This window comes from Polypterus senegalus, chromosome 15, assembly GCF_016835505.1.
Source record: "Polypterus senegalus isolate Bchr_013 chromosome 15, ASM1683550v1, whole genome shotgun sequence".
NCBI lineage: Eukaryota > Metazoa > Chordata > Cladistia > Polypteriformes > Polypteridae > Polypterus > Polypterus senegalus.
Window position 1 is genome coordinate 100,118,127 of NC_053168.1, and position 15,310 is coordinate 100,133,436.

The 15,310-nt window shown below is 39.4% G+C and overlaps 1 protein-coding gene across 3 annotated transcripts in view; it reads right to left on the minus strand.

Annotated features, from left to right (window-relative positions):
• Nucleotides 1-2,308, minus strand: part of LOC120515869 (thioredoxin-related transmembrane protein 1-like) — a 32,863-nt gene extending 30,555 nt beyond the window's left edge. Inside the window, exon 1 of one of the 3 annotated variants that reach the window (XM_039737216.1) lies at nt 1,978-2,308. In XM_039737216.1, the coding sequence (XP_039593150.1) occupies nt 1,978-2,267 (290 nt within the window). In that variant the 5' untranslated portion in view covers nt 2,268-2,308. The other 2 variants (XM_039737217.1, XM_039737218.1) reach the window with 2 other exon arrangements.
• Between the last annotated feature and the right edge of the window lie 13,002 nt (nt 2,309-15,310).

The following is a 15,310-nucleotide window of genomic DNA, read 5'->3' on the forward strand; positions in this document are numbered from 1 at the left end:
AAATAAGACACAGGCATTTACTCGGGATAAACTTAATGATTTGGTAAGAGATCCTGGGGTCCCAAATAAAAGATAAAAACTTATTACATCCATACACATAGTTTTCTCTTTAGTAGCAAAATAGAGCAGCTTAATTTGCAACATATTTCGAGACAAATGGATCCTTGGTTCACTACACTGACATAAGTGGCCTAATGCAGAAACTGGGTAGATATTACAATGCAGAAGAATAGAGGCAATTTATAAACTCATCTAAAAGATGCTGGACATGAGTTCTTCGTTATAACTGTAATAATATAAATCAGTACATTCTGCTCATTTGGTGCATTTGAAAGAAACCTTTAAGAACTCTGAAAATCTTCTTGGAAAAAAATTAACTACAATGAGTACTGCTGGTTCATATTTGGGAACCTGAAAGTTCTGTGTATCTTACTAATCTTACTGTATCGGCAGATAGGACATACAGAACAAAACTATTTTTTCTCTGTCAAGAATTTACATTGGGTTCAGAAGGAATAACCAGCTAGGAAAAGTGACAGCTTGGTGCCAAAAACATCATCAGACCTAGCTTGGTGGATCCAGATTGAGTGTTGCTACAACTGCTTCATATTAAGCTTGGTTTAAAAAAGGAATTTGCCAAAGCCCTATTAAAAGGTGCAGCCTGTTTTATGTATTTCTGTTGGGTTTGTCTGAGCCTAAATTGCAAGAGGTAATTTTTGCCAGACCCGATATTAGAAAACTGATTTCTTATGCAGAATTTGAGTTACAATGAACAACCTGGAACAAGAGGCTTGGGCATCATTCAAATGAAGCTTTTAGGTAACAAAGATCCAAATAAATAAAAAATATTACACATTTATTAGTTATATTTAAAGAACTGGATTACAACACGAGTTACAAAGTTCACTGTGGTGAGTGAAGAACAGAGTGAAAGATTCCATCAGAATATGCAGGACATGGAAGGAAGGCTCCAGGGACTAAATGTTTTCACAATAAATTGATTTAGAGCAATTGTATACATGAATTGTGTAAATGTTTAAATATTAATTATACATCTCTGCGGTGGGCCAGCGCCCTGCCCAGGGTTTGTTTCCTGCCTTGTGCCCCATGTTGGCTGGGATTGGCTCCAGCAGACCCCCCCGTGACCCTGTAGTTAGGAAATAGCGGGTTGGATAATGGACGGATGGATGGATTATACATCTTTTCAATTTGGTACTTAAAAATGCTATGATGGAAACATTCTAATTATATTTTACTGCATTAATCAAAATAAAACTAACTATTGACAACTAAAACCTTTTTAGGAGTTTAATTTTACACACCTGTGTTGTTTATTATAGTATCAATCCAATATTGCCCAGCTAAATAAAGAAATCAAAATAGTTAAGAAAACAATATAACCACATGTGTACTGCTTACTGACCATTTTAAATGAATTTTAAAATAAAAGATTCTCTCAAGGCAAAGCAATCGTATTAGCTTCCTCATTCTCAAATTTGTCATCGTTTTCTCTGCTTTAAGTGTACTGCAAGACAAGAATAAAAAGAAAAGCACTTGGAATACTCCAGACCAACTTCAGCACTGCATAATCAAAGATATGAAGGGTACAGTTTTGTACAACCAATTGCCGGTTCAAGGTGCACTTCGCTGGTGTCCAGGTATACACCAGTGTGCACAACACACGGCCACTCGATTCCGAGATTTCTGTAGTGTGCTGTTTTGTCTACCGGCAAGCAAAACATATGGCTTGTCGCAGTTACGACCCGAGAGTCCTCCATTAGTAACAGCGAGGGTGAGCTCTTATTCCCAAAATATCGCCAACACAAATATCCACAGACACATTGATGAGCAGTCGCCTTCTCATAATCTGCTTTCCAAGCGTAATCATAAACGAATCCCAGCGGAATGGTGTGTGCGCATTTATTTACTGGTTCCACAAATAGAAATATGGCCGAACCAACACAGAAACAAACTCACAATCCCAACATCCACTCCCCGAGCAAGAAGCGCCTCCAGTTCTCCTCCTCCTCAGCCATCGCAGGAGACGCGAAGAACAGCGTCAGGAGCAATGGAAGAACGCAGCACACTGCGGCCGAGATAAGGGCCGAGCGGAGCGCGAGTCCCCGCCACCGGCCCCGCCGTGCCTGTTTTTCCACTTCCGCAGCGCGTCGTTCTATTCCATTAAGCCGCTCTTCCCCTTTTGCAAGCCTCTTGGCTCTGATCGATCCGGCGTTAAGTATGTGCTTTAATGCCTTTACTGTTCCCATAGCAACGAGACAACGCCATTCAGATTAATTGTTTCCCATCATCCCTTGCCTGCTGGCCTGGGTACTACAGCCCTAGTTGAGTTCTTAGACACCAACCATATTACTTCATCATGATAACAAAGAAATACTCTATAATGAAAAATTGTCCAAGTTTTACTGATTATATCAAAATGGATTTAGACTATAAAAAGCAGTCACGTATCCAATAATATTTAATTAGTCTTAGATTAGATCGATTATAATAATTTGAACAAGGATGAAAGTTTTAAATTATTGAAAGATGACAAGGCTTTCAATACTCTACATGACAAACTGATGTTTGAAACTCTACAGCAGATTAATTTAGCTTTGGAAAAACTTTCAAAAATGTTAAAAATTGATGCAACGGATCAGTAATAACTATGACATAACTCCACTTCCAGGTTTCAGATTAACAGAGGTATTAGCTGCAAAATTTCTTTCTCATATTTAAAAAAATTGCTATGGAATTCAGTTGTCAGATAAGCAATGTAAATGTTTTAAATTAGCGGATGGATGACACAGCTATATTGCTAAATGAAAGACATGAAGCTGAACAGCATTTATGGACCGCATACTAGAGTGTGAACTATTCTCTTTATAATATGATTTAGGAAATATTATGAAAGTAAAAATATCGCACTATGACCACTTGACCTTGGAATTAAGACATACGAATGAAACAGAAAGACAATCTGAATTTTCATACAACTTCAAAAATATTTAAAAGAGTTTTAATTTATAGTTATTAGGATATGTATTACACAACAGTAAAGTGTTATTTTCAAAAACAGCAGGACTGTCTAGATTTGTATATTCTGTGCTTGTGGAATCTTAAAAGATTCCACAGATGGTAATTAGAGAAATTGATATTCAGTTATGTAAATTTATTTTATGAAATATTTATTTATAACATGCAGCAAATAATACATGTGGACATATCATCAGTGATAGTAACTGGGGTCATCAGGTGTTTTGAAGTGTTGTTGGTTGAGGGAAGGAAAATACTCAAAAGAAATGATGGGGAGCCAGCTTGGGCACCTTGTTTACTTGGAACGTAAAAGAACTGAAAATAACAGATGCCTCACAGCACAATGTAACAATAAAATATACAGTGGGTACGGAAAGTATTCAGACCCCCTTCAATTGTTCACTCTTTGTTATATTGCAGCCATTTGCTAAAATCATTTAAATAAATTTTTTCCCTCATTAATGTACACACAACACCCCATATTAACAGACAAAAAAAAGAATTTTTGAAATTGTTGCAGATTTATTAAAAAAGAAAAACTGAAATATCACATGGTCCTAAATATTCAGACCCTTTGCTCAGTATTTAGTAGAAGCACCCTTTTGAGCTAATACAGCCATGAGTCTTCTTGGGAAAAATGCAACAAGTTTTTCACACCTGGATTTGGGGATCCTCTGCCATTCCTCCTTGCAGATCCTCTCCAGTTCTGTCAGGTTGGATGGTAAACATTGGTGGACAGCCATTTTTAGGTCTCTCCAGAGATGCTCAATTGGGTTTAAGTCAGGGCTCTGGCTGGGCCATTTAAGAACAGTCACAGAGTTGTTGTGAAGCCACTTCTTTGTTATTTTAGCTGTGTGCTTAGGGTCATTGTCTTGTTGGAAGGTAAACCTTCGGCCCAGTCTGAGGTCCTTAGCACTCTGGAGAAGGTTTTTGTCCAGGAAATCCCTGTTCTTGGTCGCATTCATCTTTCCCTCGATTGCAACCAGTCGTCCTGTCCCTGCAGCTGAAAAACACCTCCACAGCATGATGCTGCCACCGCCATGCTTCGCTGTGGGGACTGTATTGGACAAGTGATGAGCAGTGCCTGGTTGTCTCCACACATACCGCTTAGAATTAAGGCCAAAAAGTTCTATCTTGGAGTTTGCTAAAAGACACCTGAAGGACTCTGAGATGGTGAGAAATAAGATTCTCTGGTCTGATGAGAACTTTTTGTCCTTAATTCTAAGCGGTATGTGTGGAGACAACCAGGCACTGCTCATCACTTGTCCAATACAGTCCCCACAGTGAAGCATGGTGGTGGCAGCATCATGCTGTGGGGGTGTTTTTCAGCTGCAGGGATAGGACGACTGGTTGCAATCGAGGGAAAGATGAATGCGGCCAAGTACAGGGCTATCCTGGACAAAAACCTTCTCCAGAGTTCTAAGGATCTCAGACTGGGCCGAAGGTTTACCTTCCAACAAGACAATGACCCTAAGCACACAACTAAAATAACGAAGGAGTGGCTTCACAACAACTCTGTGACTGTTCTTAAATGGCCCAGCCAGAGCCCTGACTTAAACCCAATTGAGCATCTCTGGAGAGACCTAAAAATGGCTGTCCACCAACGTTTGCCATCCAACCTGACAGAACTGGAGAGGATCTGCAAGGAGGAATGGCAGAGGATCTCCAAATCCAGGTGTGAAAAACTTGTTGCATCATTCCCAAGAAGACTCATGGCTGTATTAGCTCAAAAGGGTGTTTCTACTAAATACTGAGCAAAGGGTCTGAATATTTAGGACCATGTGATATTTCAGTTTTTCTTTTTTAATAAATCTGCAACAATTTCAAAAATTCTTTTTTTTGTCTGTTAATATGGGGTGCTGTGTGTACATTAATGAGGGAAAAAATTAATTTAAATGATTTTAGCAAATGGCTGCAATATAACAAAGAGTAAAAAATTGAAGGGGGTCTGAATACTTTCCGTACCCACTGTATCTTTTAGCCATTAGTTTCATATCGATAAGCTCTGGAGGGCAGTTCATTTACAGGGCAAGAGGTCTGTACCACTGGTAACCCATCTCCTGAATGAGATGCCACCTTCCAGGAGATCCTTGCTTTTATACCTCCTGGACCAGAAAGAAGTAGTCAGTTACCCTCAATAGGTGACTTCTCTGAGTTGTGGGTGATAAAACAGATGAGAGTCAGCAGTCACAACCCCAGTGTCCCAGGGTGGTAGAGCTTATCTCATAAAAGCCCAAAAGGTGACACTCAGACACACATGTGTGACAGGGTCTTTCAATATCAGACACTCTCGCCTAGGTGATTCAACCTGAAATGATCGGTTCCCAGCCTGTGTGCAAGTAACATGTGACCAGATATTGTCCCTCCTAATCCTCGGCCTCTTGGAGGCTTTCTTCTTCTGCCTCCGTTGTTTCTCTGATAGCCTTTCTTCTGTGTTCACCAATAATGCCTAGGAGCTTGATGGCATTGCATAGAGGTGGACATGCAAAGCTTCTGCAGCCCACTTGTATGGCCACACACCCACGCCTAGAAGGCAAGGCCCATTACAACACTTGTCCACCAAGTCTACATACCTGGCTTTCTTCCTCTCGCTGGCTTCCTCCATTTACTCATCCCAAAGAATTGTGAGCTCTAGCATGAGCACCTGCCTTAATGCTTCCAAGAACATCACAATATATGGTCTTAGGATGGTGTCTATGACATTTTCTTCAGGAATTGCAGTTATTTGCTCAGTTTAAGCTGTAGCACTGAACATGGCCTAAGTAATCACTTTAAGCACCTGTTCATGACTACAATGATAGCAACCTTCATTTAGTGTTTTAGGGCAACAGCTCAGTATATGTTCATGTTCCTCTCCAGAGGCACAAAAAACACCCTAGTATCCTACATCCTCAATTTCTTCCATGTCCTCACCTTGATGTCAGCCTAGGAGACTTTCCGGTCACTTAATTCTGTACTACAGCACCTCTCTTGCATGGATAACCATAAACAAGAATCACTATATAAGAAAATATACCATAGGCAGTACAAATCATAAAGATGCACTTCATGTATTAAACCTTAATTCATCAAAGTTTAATTCTTGAATCAAATGGATAAGAAATTATTTTATTGTTAAAAGAAGATGTGATAATGGAATTTCTAATGTTTTTTCATTTGCTGTCATACATTCTTTTGAAGATGTAACTTTAATGTTGACAAGATATCAGTTACCCTGTCATGATCCTTGATAATTATATGTAAACCTAATTTTTACTCCATTTTTTTCTGGAACAATAAATACATTCAATGTACAAATAAACCTGCATTTTTCAGAAATTGGTGTAACAATTACATTTTTTTGGTGAGGCAACTATACACCGATCAGCCACAACATTAAAATCACTTGCCTAATATTAAGAGGTTCTCCCTTGTGCCACCAAACATCCCTCACCTGTAGAGGCATGGACTCCATAAGACCTCTGAAGATGTCCTGTGATGTATGGCACCAAGACATTAGCAGCAGATCCTTTAAGTCCAGCAAATCCTTTAAGTCCATTGTGTTTTTCTAACACATGCCAGAGATGCTCATCAGAGTGTGATGAGAGGAATTTAAAGGCCATGTCAATACCTTGAACTTTATGTCATGTTCCTCAAAGTATTCCTGAACAATTTTTGCATTATGGCAAAGAACATTATCCTGGTATCAGGGAATACACTGCACAGAGGTTCATGGGGTCTGCAGCAATATTTAGGCAGGCAGTACATGTCAAAGTAACATCCCAATGAATGCCATGACCCAAAGTTTCCAACCAGAATATTGCCCAGAGCACCACATTGCCTCTGGTGGCTTGTCTTCATTCCAGAGTGCATTCTGCTGCAATCTCTTCCCCAACTTCACAAAACATACACACCTGGCCATCCACAGGATCTAAAAGAAAATGTGATTCACTTGACCAGGCCATCGTCTTCCATTGTTCCTTTATCCAGTTCTGATGCTCACACGCTCATTTTAGGTGCTTTCAGTGTTGGACAGGGGTCAGCATGGGCACTCTGTCCGGTCTGTGGCAATGCAGACCCATATGCAGCAAGCTGTGATGCACTGTGTGTTCTGACAACGTTCTGTCATGGCCAGCATTGCATTTTTGCAACAATCTGTGCTACAGTAGCTATTTTGTAAGATCAGGCCAGACAGACAAGACTTCAGAATTGACTTTAAAATACTGCTTATGGTTTACAAAGGCTTAAATAATCTCGCTCCATCTTATATATTGGAATGTCTGACACCCTATATTCCAAATCGTAACCTTAGATCCTCAAAGGAGTGTCAGCTTAGAATTCCAAGAACAAAACTTAAAAGAAGTGGTGAGGCAGCCTTTTGCTGTTATGCACCTAAAATCTAGAATAGCCTGCCAATAGGAATTTGCCAGGCTAATACAGTGGAGTACTTTAAAAAACTGCTGAAAACACATTACTTTATCATGGCTTTCTGAAAACTTCACCTTAATTTAATCCTGCTACTCTGCATATTCAATTCATTATAATAGCTATTCATGGTGGCTCTAAAATCTGTACTAATCCCTACTCTCTCTTCTGTTTCTTTTCCTGGTTTTCTGTGGTGGCGATCTGCGCCACCATCACCTAATCAAAGCACCGTGATGTTTTTACACTGATAGATTAAAAGCCAAAAATCTACATGACCATCATCATCAAGTCCATCAATGAGAACCCTAAATACAATGAGGACTGATTGAGGTCATTTATGTTAGGTAGAATGCCCATAGGGGGCTTAGCGGTCTCGTGGCCTGGAAACCCTGCAGATTTTATTTTTTCTCTCCAGCCATTTTTGTTTTTTCTGTCCTCCCTGGCCCTCTGACCTCACTCTTATTCTATGCTAATTAGTGTTGTCCTATTCCAATTCTTACTTTGTCTTTCATTTCTCTTTTCTTCATCATGTAAAGCAATTTGAGCTACATTATTTGTATGAAAGTGTGCTATATAAATAAATGTTGTTGTTGTTCACTCTTCACATGCATCAATGAGCCTTGGATGCCTAGAACCCTGTTGCTGGTTCATTGTTGTTCTTCCTTGGACCAATTTTTGGAAGGTACCTTTAAAAACTGATAGTTCACTTGCTGCCTGAAATATCCCATTCCTTGACAGGTTCTATTGTAACAAGATAAATAATGAGACCCCATGGGGGTGAATGGGCATCAGGTATATTGCTATTGGTTAATCGGGTGTTTCAAAAGTACTATATAATGTAATGTTTTAATGTCAAATTCTGAAGTTGTTTTTTTCAAATCCTGATACTGACACTGTGCCCAGGAGTAAGTCATTTCACCTGCCTGTGTTCCAATTGGAAAATGGAAATGTAACCAATTGTATCTCATATGTTGTAAGTCACTGTGGATAAGGGTGTCAGTCAAGTAATAATAATATTTTTAGGTCACTGGAGCTGTTTACTCTTACTTGTCCATGAGTAAAACATTCCTGTATTAGATCAGTTTCTTCTTTTCCTAGTGTTTTGGCTGTTGTTGATGAACATAGGTTTACCTAAGTATATTCCTTTGAAATGAAACAGGTAATCAGTAGGAATAATGTGAAATCTGAATGTGCATTATAATTATTATATGTTTACAATTTTCATTTGTTTACATTGTTTACTCAAGTATTTCTTTTTGTTTTTTTCATCAGTTGTATGTGGTCCCCTGTTTAAGACCACATATGCAAATGTATACGCAAAGCATTTTGGACAGTGAGGGAGTGGGTTATCCCAGCTCAAAGTATGCAGATGCTCATGAACATGTAAATGATTTCCGAGGTTGGGGGGCTGGAGTCTCCTTTCAAAGTCAATAGATGATAATGTATATTACTAGGGGGCTTCGTCCTCTGCTCGCTTCCCTCGCCAACCCTATCCCGGCCTGCACTACACGCCAGCCACTTTGCATCTCTGATGCTCACGTTGTGAAGAGGAGGGCCAAACACACCCCAAGGAGACGTGGTTGCTCCTTCGAAACCCCCTCTTAAATGGTGATACAATGGGAAACAAATAGTTTTTTTTTTTACCTCCTCTTTGCTCGATCAGCTGCTGGCTTGCTGCTGCTGTGCCGCGTGATCTGCATCTCATGCAGCGTACTTCTGTCATATCACCTATGTCCTTATATTTGATCTCTTTCGCTTTTACCTTTTCATTAATATCACATTGAATTTTGATTCCGTGTTTGGAATTACATCGTGACAATGCAACATATAGCTGCCCGTGTTTCTTTCTCTCTACAAGAAATGTGTTAATAATGCTTGGTGTACAAACTCTGTTATTATTGGGAGACACTGCTCAGCTAACCTAGAGTTTCTCATGGTTAAGTGTAGACCGTTTTATCTGCCACGGGAGTTCACCTTCACCATTATAACTGCCGCTTACATTCCTCCCGACGCTGATGCCAAGCTTGCTATGAACGAACTTTATGCGGCCATCAGCAAACAACAAACTGTTTACCCGGAGGCTGCTTTTATTGTTGCGGGGGACTTTAATCACTCCAACTTAAAGACAGTATTCCTTAAATTTCACCAGAACATTTTCTGTCACACCAGAGGAAACAAAACTTTAGACCATGTATACAAAAACATGGCTGAAGCCTATAATGTGGACCCCCTTCCCCACTTGGGACAATCAGACCACCTTTCTTTGTTCCTCACTCCTAAATACTCACCCCTCATCAACCGTGTGCAGCCATCAGTGAAGACCATCAAGGTGTGGCCAGCGGGGGTGGACTTCACACTCCAGGACAGGTTTCTACACACGGACTGGAGTATGTTTGCTACTCAGGCCACCTGTGGCTCTCACACGAATATAGACAGCTACACTTCCTCTGTTCTGGATTACATCAACACTACCATAGACAGTGTCACAACCCAGAAGCAGATCACCACATACCCAAATCAGAAGCCATGGATGGACAAGGAGGTGTGTCTCCTACTGAAGGCACGCAACACTGCCTTCAGATCAGGTGATGCACAGGCCTACAGCACTTCCAGGGCTAATCTGAAGAGGGGCATCAAAAAGGCCAAACACTGCTAGAAACTAAAGCTAGAGGAGCACTTTTTAAACTCTGACCCTCGGCGCATGTGGCAGGGCATCCAGGCCATCAGCAACTACAAACCCAGTCACCCCACCCCCACAGTCACTAATGTCTTCTTTCTGAATGAGCTTAATGACTTTTATGCTCTCTTTGAGAAAGACAATAAAGAAAATGTTACCAAGATCGCCTCCTCACCCGACCACTCACTTACCTCATCTGACGTCTACAACGTACTGAGCCGGATCAACGTGCACAAGGCTGCTGGACCAGACGGTATCCCTGGGCGCGTACTGAGGGCATGTGCAGAGCAGCTCGCTGGGGTATTCACAGACATTTTTAACATGTCCCTTGCCCAAGCAGCTGTACCAGCGTGCTTTAAATCTACCTCAATTGTGCCAGTGCCGAAACACTCTAGCCCAACGTGCCTGAATGACTACCGCCCCATAGCACTCACATCCATCATTATGAAGTGCTTTGAGCGGTTGGTCCTGACACACCTAAAGGACTCTTTCCAATCCTCACTAGATCCACACCAGTTTGCTTACCGTGCTAACAGGAGCACAGATGATGCAGTCTCCATAGCGCTGCACTCTGTACTCACACACTTGGACAATACAAACACCTATGCACGACTAATGTTTGTTGATTTTAGCTCAGCATTTAATACTGTTTTACCCTCTAAGTTAATCACCAAACTTAGAGATCTGAATTTAACACCTCACTTTGTAATTGGATTATGGACTTTTTGACCAGCAGACCCCAGCATGTTAGGTCAGGCCACATCTGCTCCACTACCGTCACGCTCAACACTGGCGTACCACAGGGCTGTGTGCTGAGCCCCTTCCTTTACTCCCTCTTCACCCACGACTGGACTGCAGGCCTGTGTATGGATCTAACAACAACATCAAGTTTGCAGACGATATTACGGTGATCGGCCTCATCAGCAACAACGACGAGTCTGCCTACAGGGAGGAGATCAAGCACCTGGCCACTTGGTGCACGGACAATAATCTGCTCCTTAACACCAATAAGACCAAGGAGCTCATTGTGGACTTCAGGAAAGGAAGAAGAGATTCACATGAACCCATTCAAATCAACGGAATGGTTGTTGAGCCTGTCTTATCCTTTAAGTTCCTGGGGACCCACATTTCGGAGAACCTATCCTGGTCCACCAACACCTCTAGCCTGGTCAAGAAGGCTCACCAGCGCCTATTCTTCTTGAGAACACTTAAGAAGAACCAGCTGTCCTCAACTATTCTGGTGAACTTCTATTGCTGCACAATAGAAAGAATCCTAACCAACTGTGTCACAGTTTGGTACGGAAGCTGCTCTGTTGCTGAGCGTAAGGCACTGCAGCGGGTGGTGAAAACTGCCCAGCGTATTATAGGGACTCCACTTCCAGCCATGAGGACATTCAAAAGAAACATTGTGTGCATCGAGCACGCAGTATTCTTAAGGATTACTCTCACCCCGCCCACAAACTGTTTTCTCTCCTGCCTTCTGGTAGGCGCTTCAAGTGTCCCAGGTCAAGAACCAGCCGACTGAGGAACAGCTTCTTTCCCAGAGCTGTCTCCTTATTGAACTCTGCCCCCACCTCACACATCCTTATACTCTTCCCATTACCACTACACTATTTAATATGGACTGCGCTACAATGTACATACCTGTTTGAAAATACAAATATCCATGCACAATACATTTGTACACTTCTGATTGAGTATATATTCGTACATGTCTACTTGTAAATTCCTGTCTATAGAAAATAGCAACCTGCACATTATGTACAGTACATATCTATCTGTACATGTCTACTTGTAAATTCCTGTCTATAGAAAAAAGCAACCTGTATATTATGTTCATATCTATTTGCAAATTCCTGACTACAGTTAATAGCAACTTGTATATCTTGTTTATCCATTGTAAATTTATAATTATAGTTACTAGCAATCTGTATATTATGCTCACATAATATCCTGTACATTATGTTCATATCTATTTGCAAATTCCTGACTACAGTTAATAGCAACTTGTATATACTGTTCATCCATTGTAAATTTATAAGTATAGTTACTAGCAATCTGTATATTATGCTCACATAATATCATTCTATAATAGTTACCCATAGCCTCTCCCTGCACATATCCCTTTTAGGTGTACTTAGAACTTATACCTTTATCCTGCACTTTCTGCTAATTGCACTTCTGGTTAGACCTAAACTGCATTTCGTTGCCTTGTACTTGTACATGTGTAATGACAATAAAGTTGAATCTAATCTAATCTAATCTAATCTAATCTAATCTAATCTAATCTAATCTAACCCTCTACTTGTGTACTTTTTGACTATTCTGGCCATGCTGTAACAGACTGCTATGATGAATTCACACTCTTCAGTATGATGCTACAAAGGTATATAATTGACGCAGATAAACAAGCTTTCACCTGCCTGATTACTGACTCATAAAGATTTTATTAGACTTGTCCTGGTAGAGGATACATTTCTTTTTTAATTAATATGTTAATTTCTACCACACAGCTAATGTCTGTGAGAATATAGCAATCGCCTTCACCGAGAACTCTTATCAACATACCTTGATCCAATCAAAAAGTATAAAATCAATATTATTAAATAAAAAAAAAACAAAACAAAAAAAAAACTGTGAAGCCAAAGGTAGCAAAAATAGGAGATATATTTGAGAAGAGACATAAAAGTTAGAAAATGTACTGTGTTTGATAAAGACTTTTATCAAAAAACTTATGTAGAAAATGTAGGTGGTGGAAGATGAGTCCTCCAAGTCTAGGTGCTGCAGAGTTACTTCAGATTGTTGTTCTTTCTGCAGAGATCTTGTCAATTTCTTTGGGTTCTTCTGTCCTTTGTTGTCCCCTTCTCTACTCTTCATTCCTCCCTCTGCTCAGCATTCACACCAAACATGGAGACCTCACTTCACATTGAATTATCAATGATTACAAGAACAATCAGTAAGCATTTGCTTTTCTCAGGCTGTTTGTCCACTCAGATCCTAATTACCCTGGCTGATAAATAAAATTAGTTTTGTACATTCTAAAGAAATTAAAAAGATAAAAAAATTCAGATTAATAAAAAGATTCAAAGTTTAGGTCAATATCTAGCCATCTACAGTAATATTATTTAAAAGATACAAAATATCAAATAAAGATTTCAACAGATTGAATTATGGCTTGTTTAAGTATTCTGACAGATAGGGAGCGCTGTCACCCCCTTGAACCCTCAGACCAGACGCCAGACACCAGATAAAAGTCCAAATATTATTTTTATTACAATAATAATGTGCACAAAGCACCCTCCACTCCACAATACTCATATAATACTCCAATGATCAATAAACAAATCAATCTTCCTACTCCCAGCCGTGTTGCCACCCTTCCTCCTGACTCAGTTCAACCCTGGGATCTCCCACAGTCCTTTTATAGTCCTTGACCCGGAAGTGTTTCTGAACCCTCAGTCCATGTGACTTCCTAGCTCTTCCGGGTCAGATCAAAAACTCTTCTTTTTCATCTCGGAAGTACATCATTTCCTCTGTCGATGTGACTAAGACGTACTTCCAGGTTATAGGGGAAATAGAAGTCCTTGCTCCTTCCTGCAGCGTCCCTTGGAGGCCCCCATGGTATCCAAGAAGAGCCCCAGCTGGCGCTAGTATTTAGATATGTTTTAAAATTAAAGAGTTGAAATAAATACCAAGCAGTCTTGAGTTGTATGATTTGTTTATAATGATTATTGTGCCAAAAGGTTAAAGTTCATGCGGCTTTAAGTGCTGCCTTGTTTAGTCAGTACTAGATTACACTATTCCAGTCTTGACTTGTTTGCAGCCCAAGTTCCTATTTTATGTATTGTTTAATTCATAGTTCAATATTGTGAATTTTGAACATTTATTCTTCAAGTGTTATATTTCTATGCACATTCAAACTGCTTAGGAAAGAAACTGATGAAAGTGCATATTCTGTGAAAATTAATGAAAACTACAAATCAAAAGATTTTTATTCTGGAAAATAAACATAAAATTAAAATAACATTATAATGCAGCACAGCAACATAAAGGAAACTAAGAAACAATGTATTTCAAGAGATTTCTAGACTAGAGAAACACATACAAAAGTGAACCATCCTTTTAAAGTATTTAAGTTGGAAATAAACAATTATCTTAATACTTTACCTAATACTAGATGTGTTAGCTGTAGAAACAAATGTAGCAAGTACAGCTATACTAACTAAAATGGATTAAAAGACAAGTAATCAACATAGACCTGAACATTAACATTTGCAGTGTACAAACTATTGGAATGTATTTTGTGAAGCTTGTAGTAATAAAATACATTGTATTTGTCATTTCAATAGATGGTGAATCAAAAACATTTGTAGTAATAAAATGCATTATTACACATATTTGTGATGCACTATTTATTGGAATGTCAAAGACATAGCAACAGGTTGGCCGCACAGATACAAAGACACACAGATATTTTATTCAGGTGGATTAGAAATAACGCATAATTTAAGTATTTGTCAGTTCTTTGTATTATGTTTATTCTAAATGTATATCCATGCCTTTATAAATATATGTAAGGAGCATTTCTCACTATTACAGAAGCAGATGGGATAGTAATAAAGGAAATTAAATTGCCACAAGAATGATTTGGTTAATCTATCAGAATGAGGTAACCATTATACAGCTTTTTCTCTAAACATCACAAAGGACCAGATGTAATATGTTGTATGGTAGGTTCCCTCCAGGTGCAACTGCTGACACACTAACTCAACAATAACAGCTTTAAGTAATAGAAAAAACAAAAGTTACCCTGGAAAATTATAATTGCAAGGATCAGACTGCAGGTTCGTTTCATATGTGCCTTACTTCTTATATTTTTTGAATCTATTATGTTTCATCATTGCTGAAAAGACAATCTGCTTGGAAGAAGAAAGGACTTCTGACCACCTACCAAGGTCTGTTTAAGGCTCAGTGTTTTAGACTTCCTAGTCCAAGCATATGCTTCTGCTGTTTTGCTGCTCTGGATTTATTTAATTTCAGGGTTAAATAGTCTAATTTCTTCAAGAAACAGACAGAGTCCCCCTCCTTGACATATGATCAAAGTGGTAATTGACATTTACCGGTTGCAATTCAAAGTTTGAAAGGTACTTGTAATGTTAAGTGGTTACTCCTGTTTGTTCTGCTAATAACACA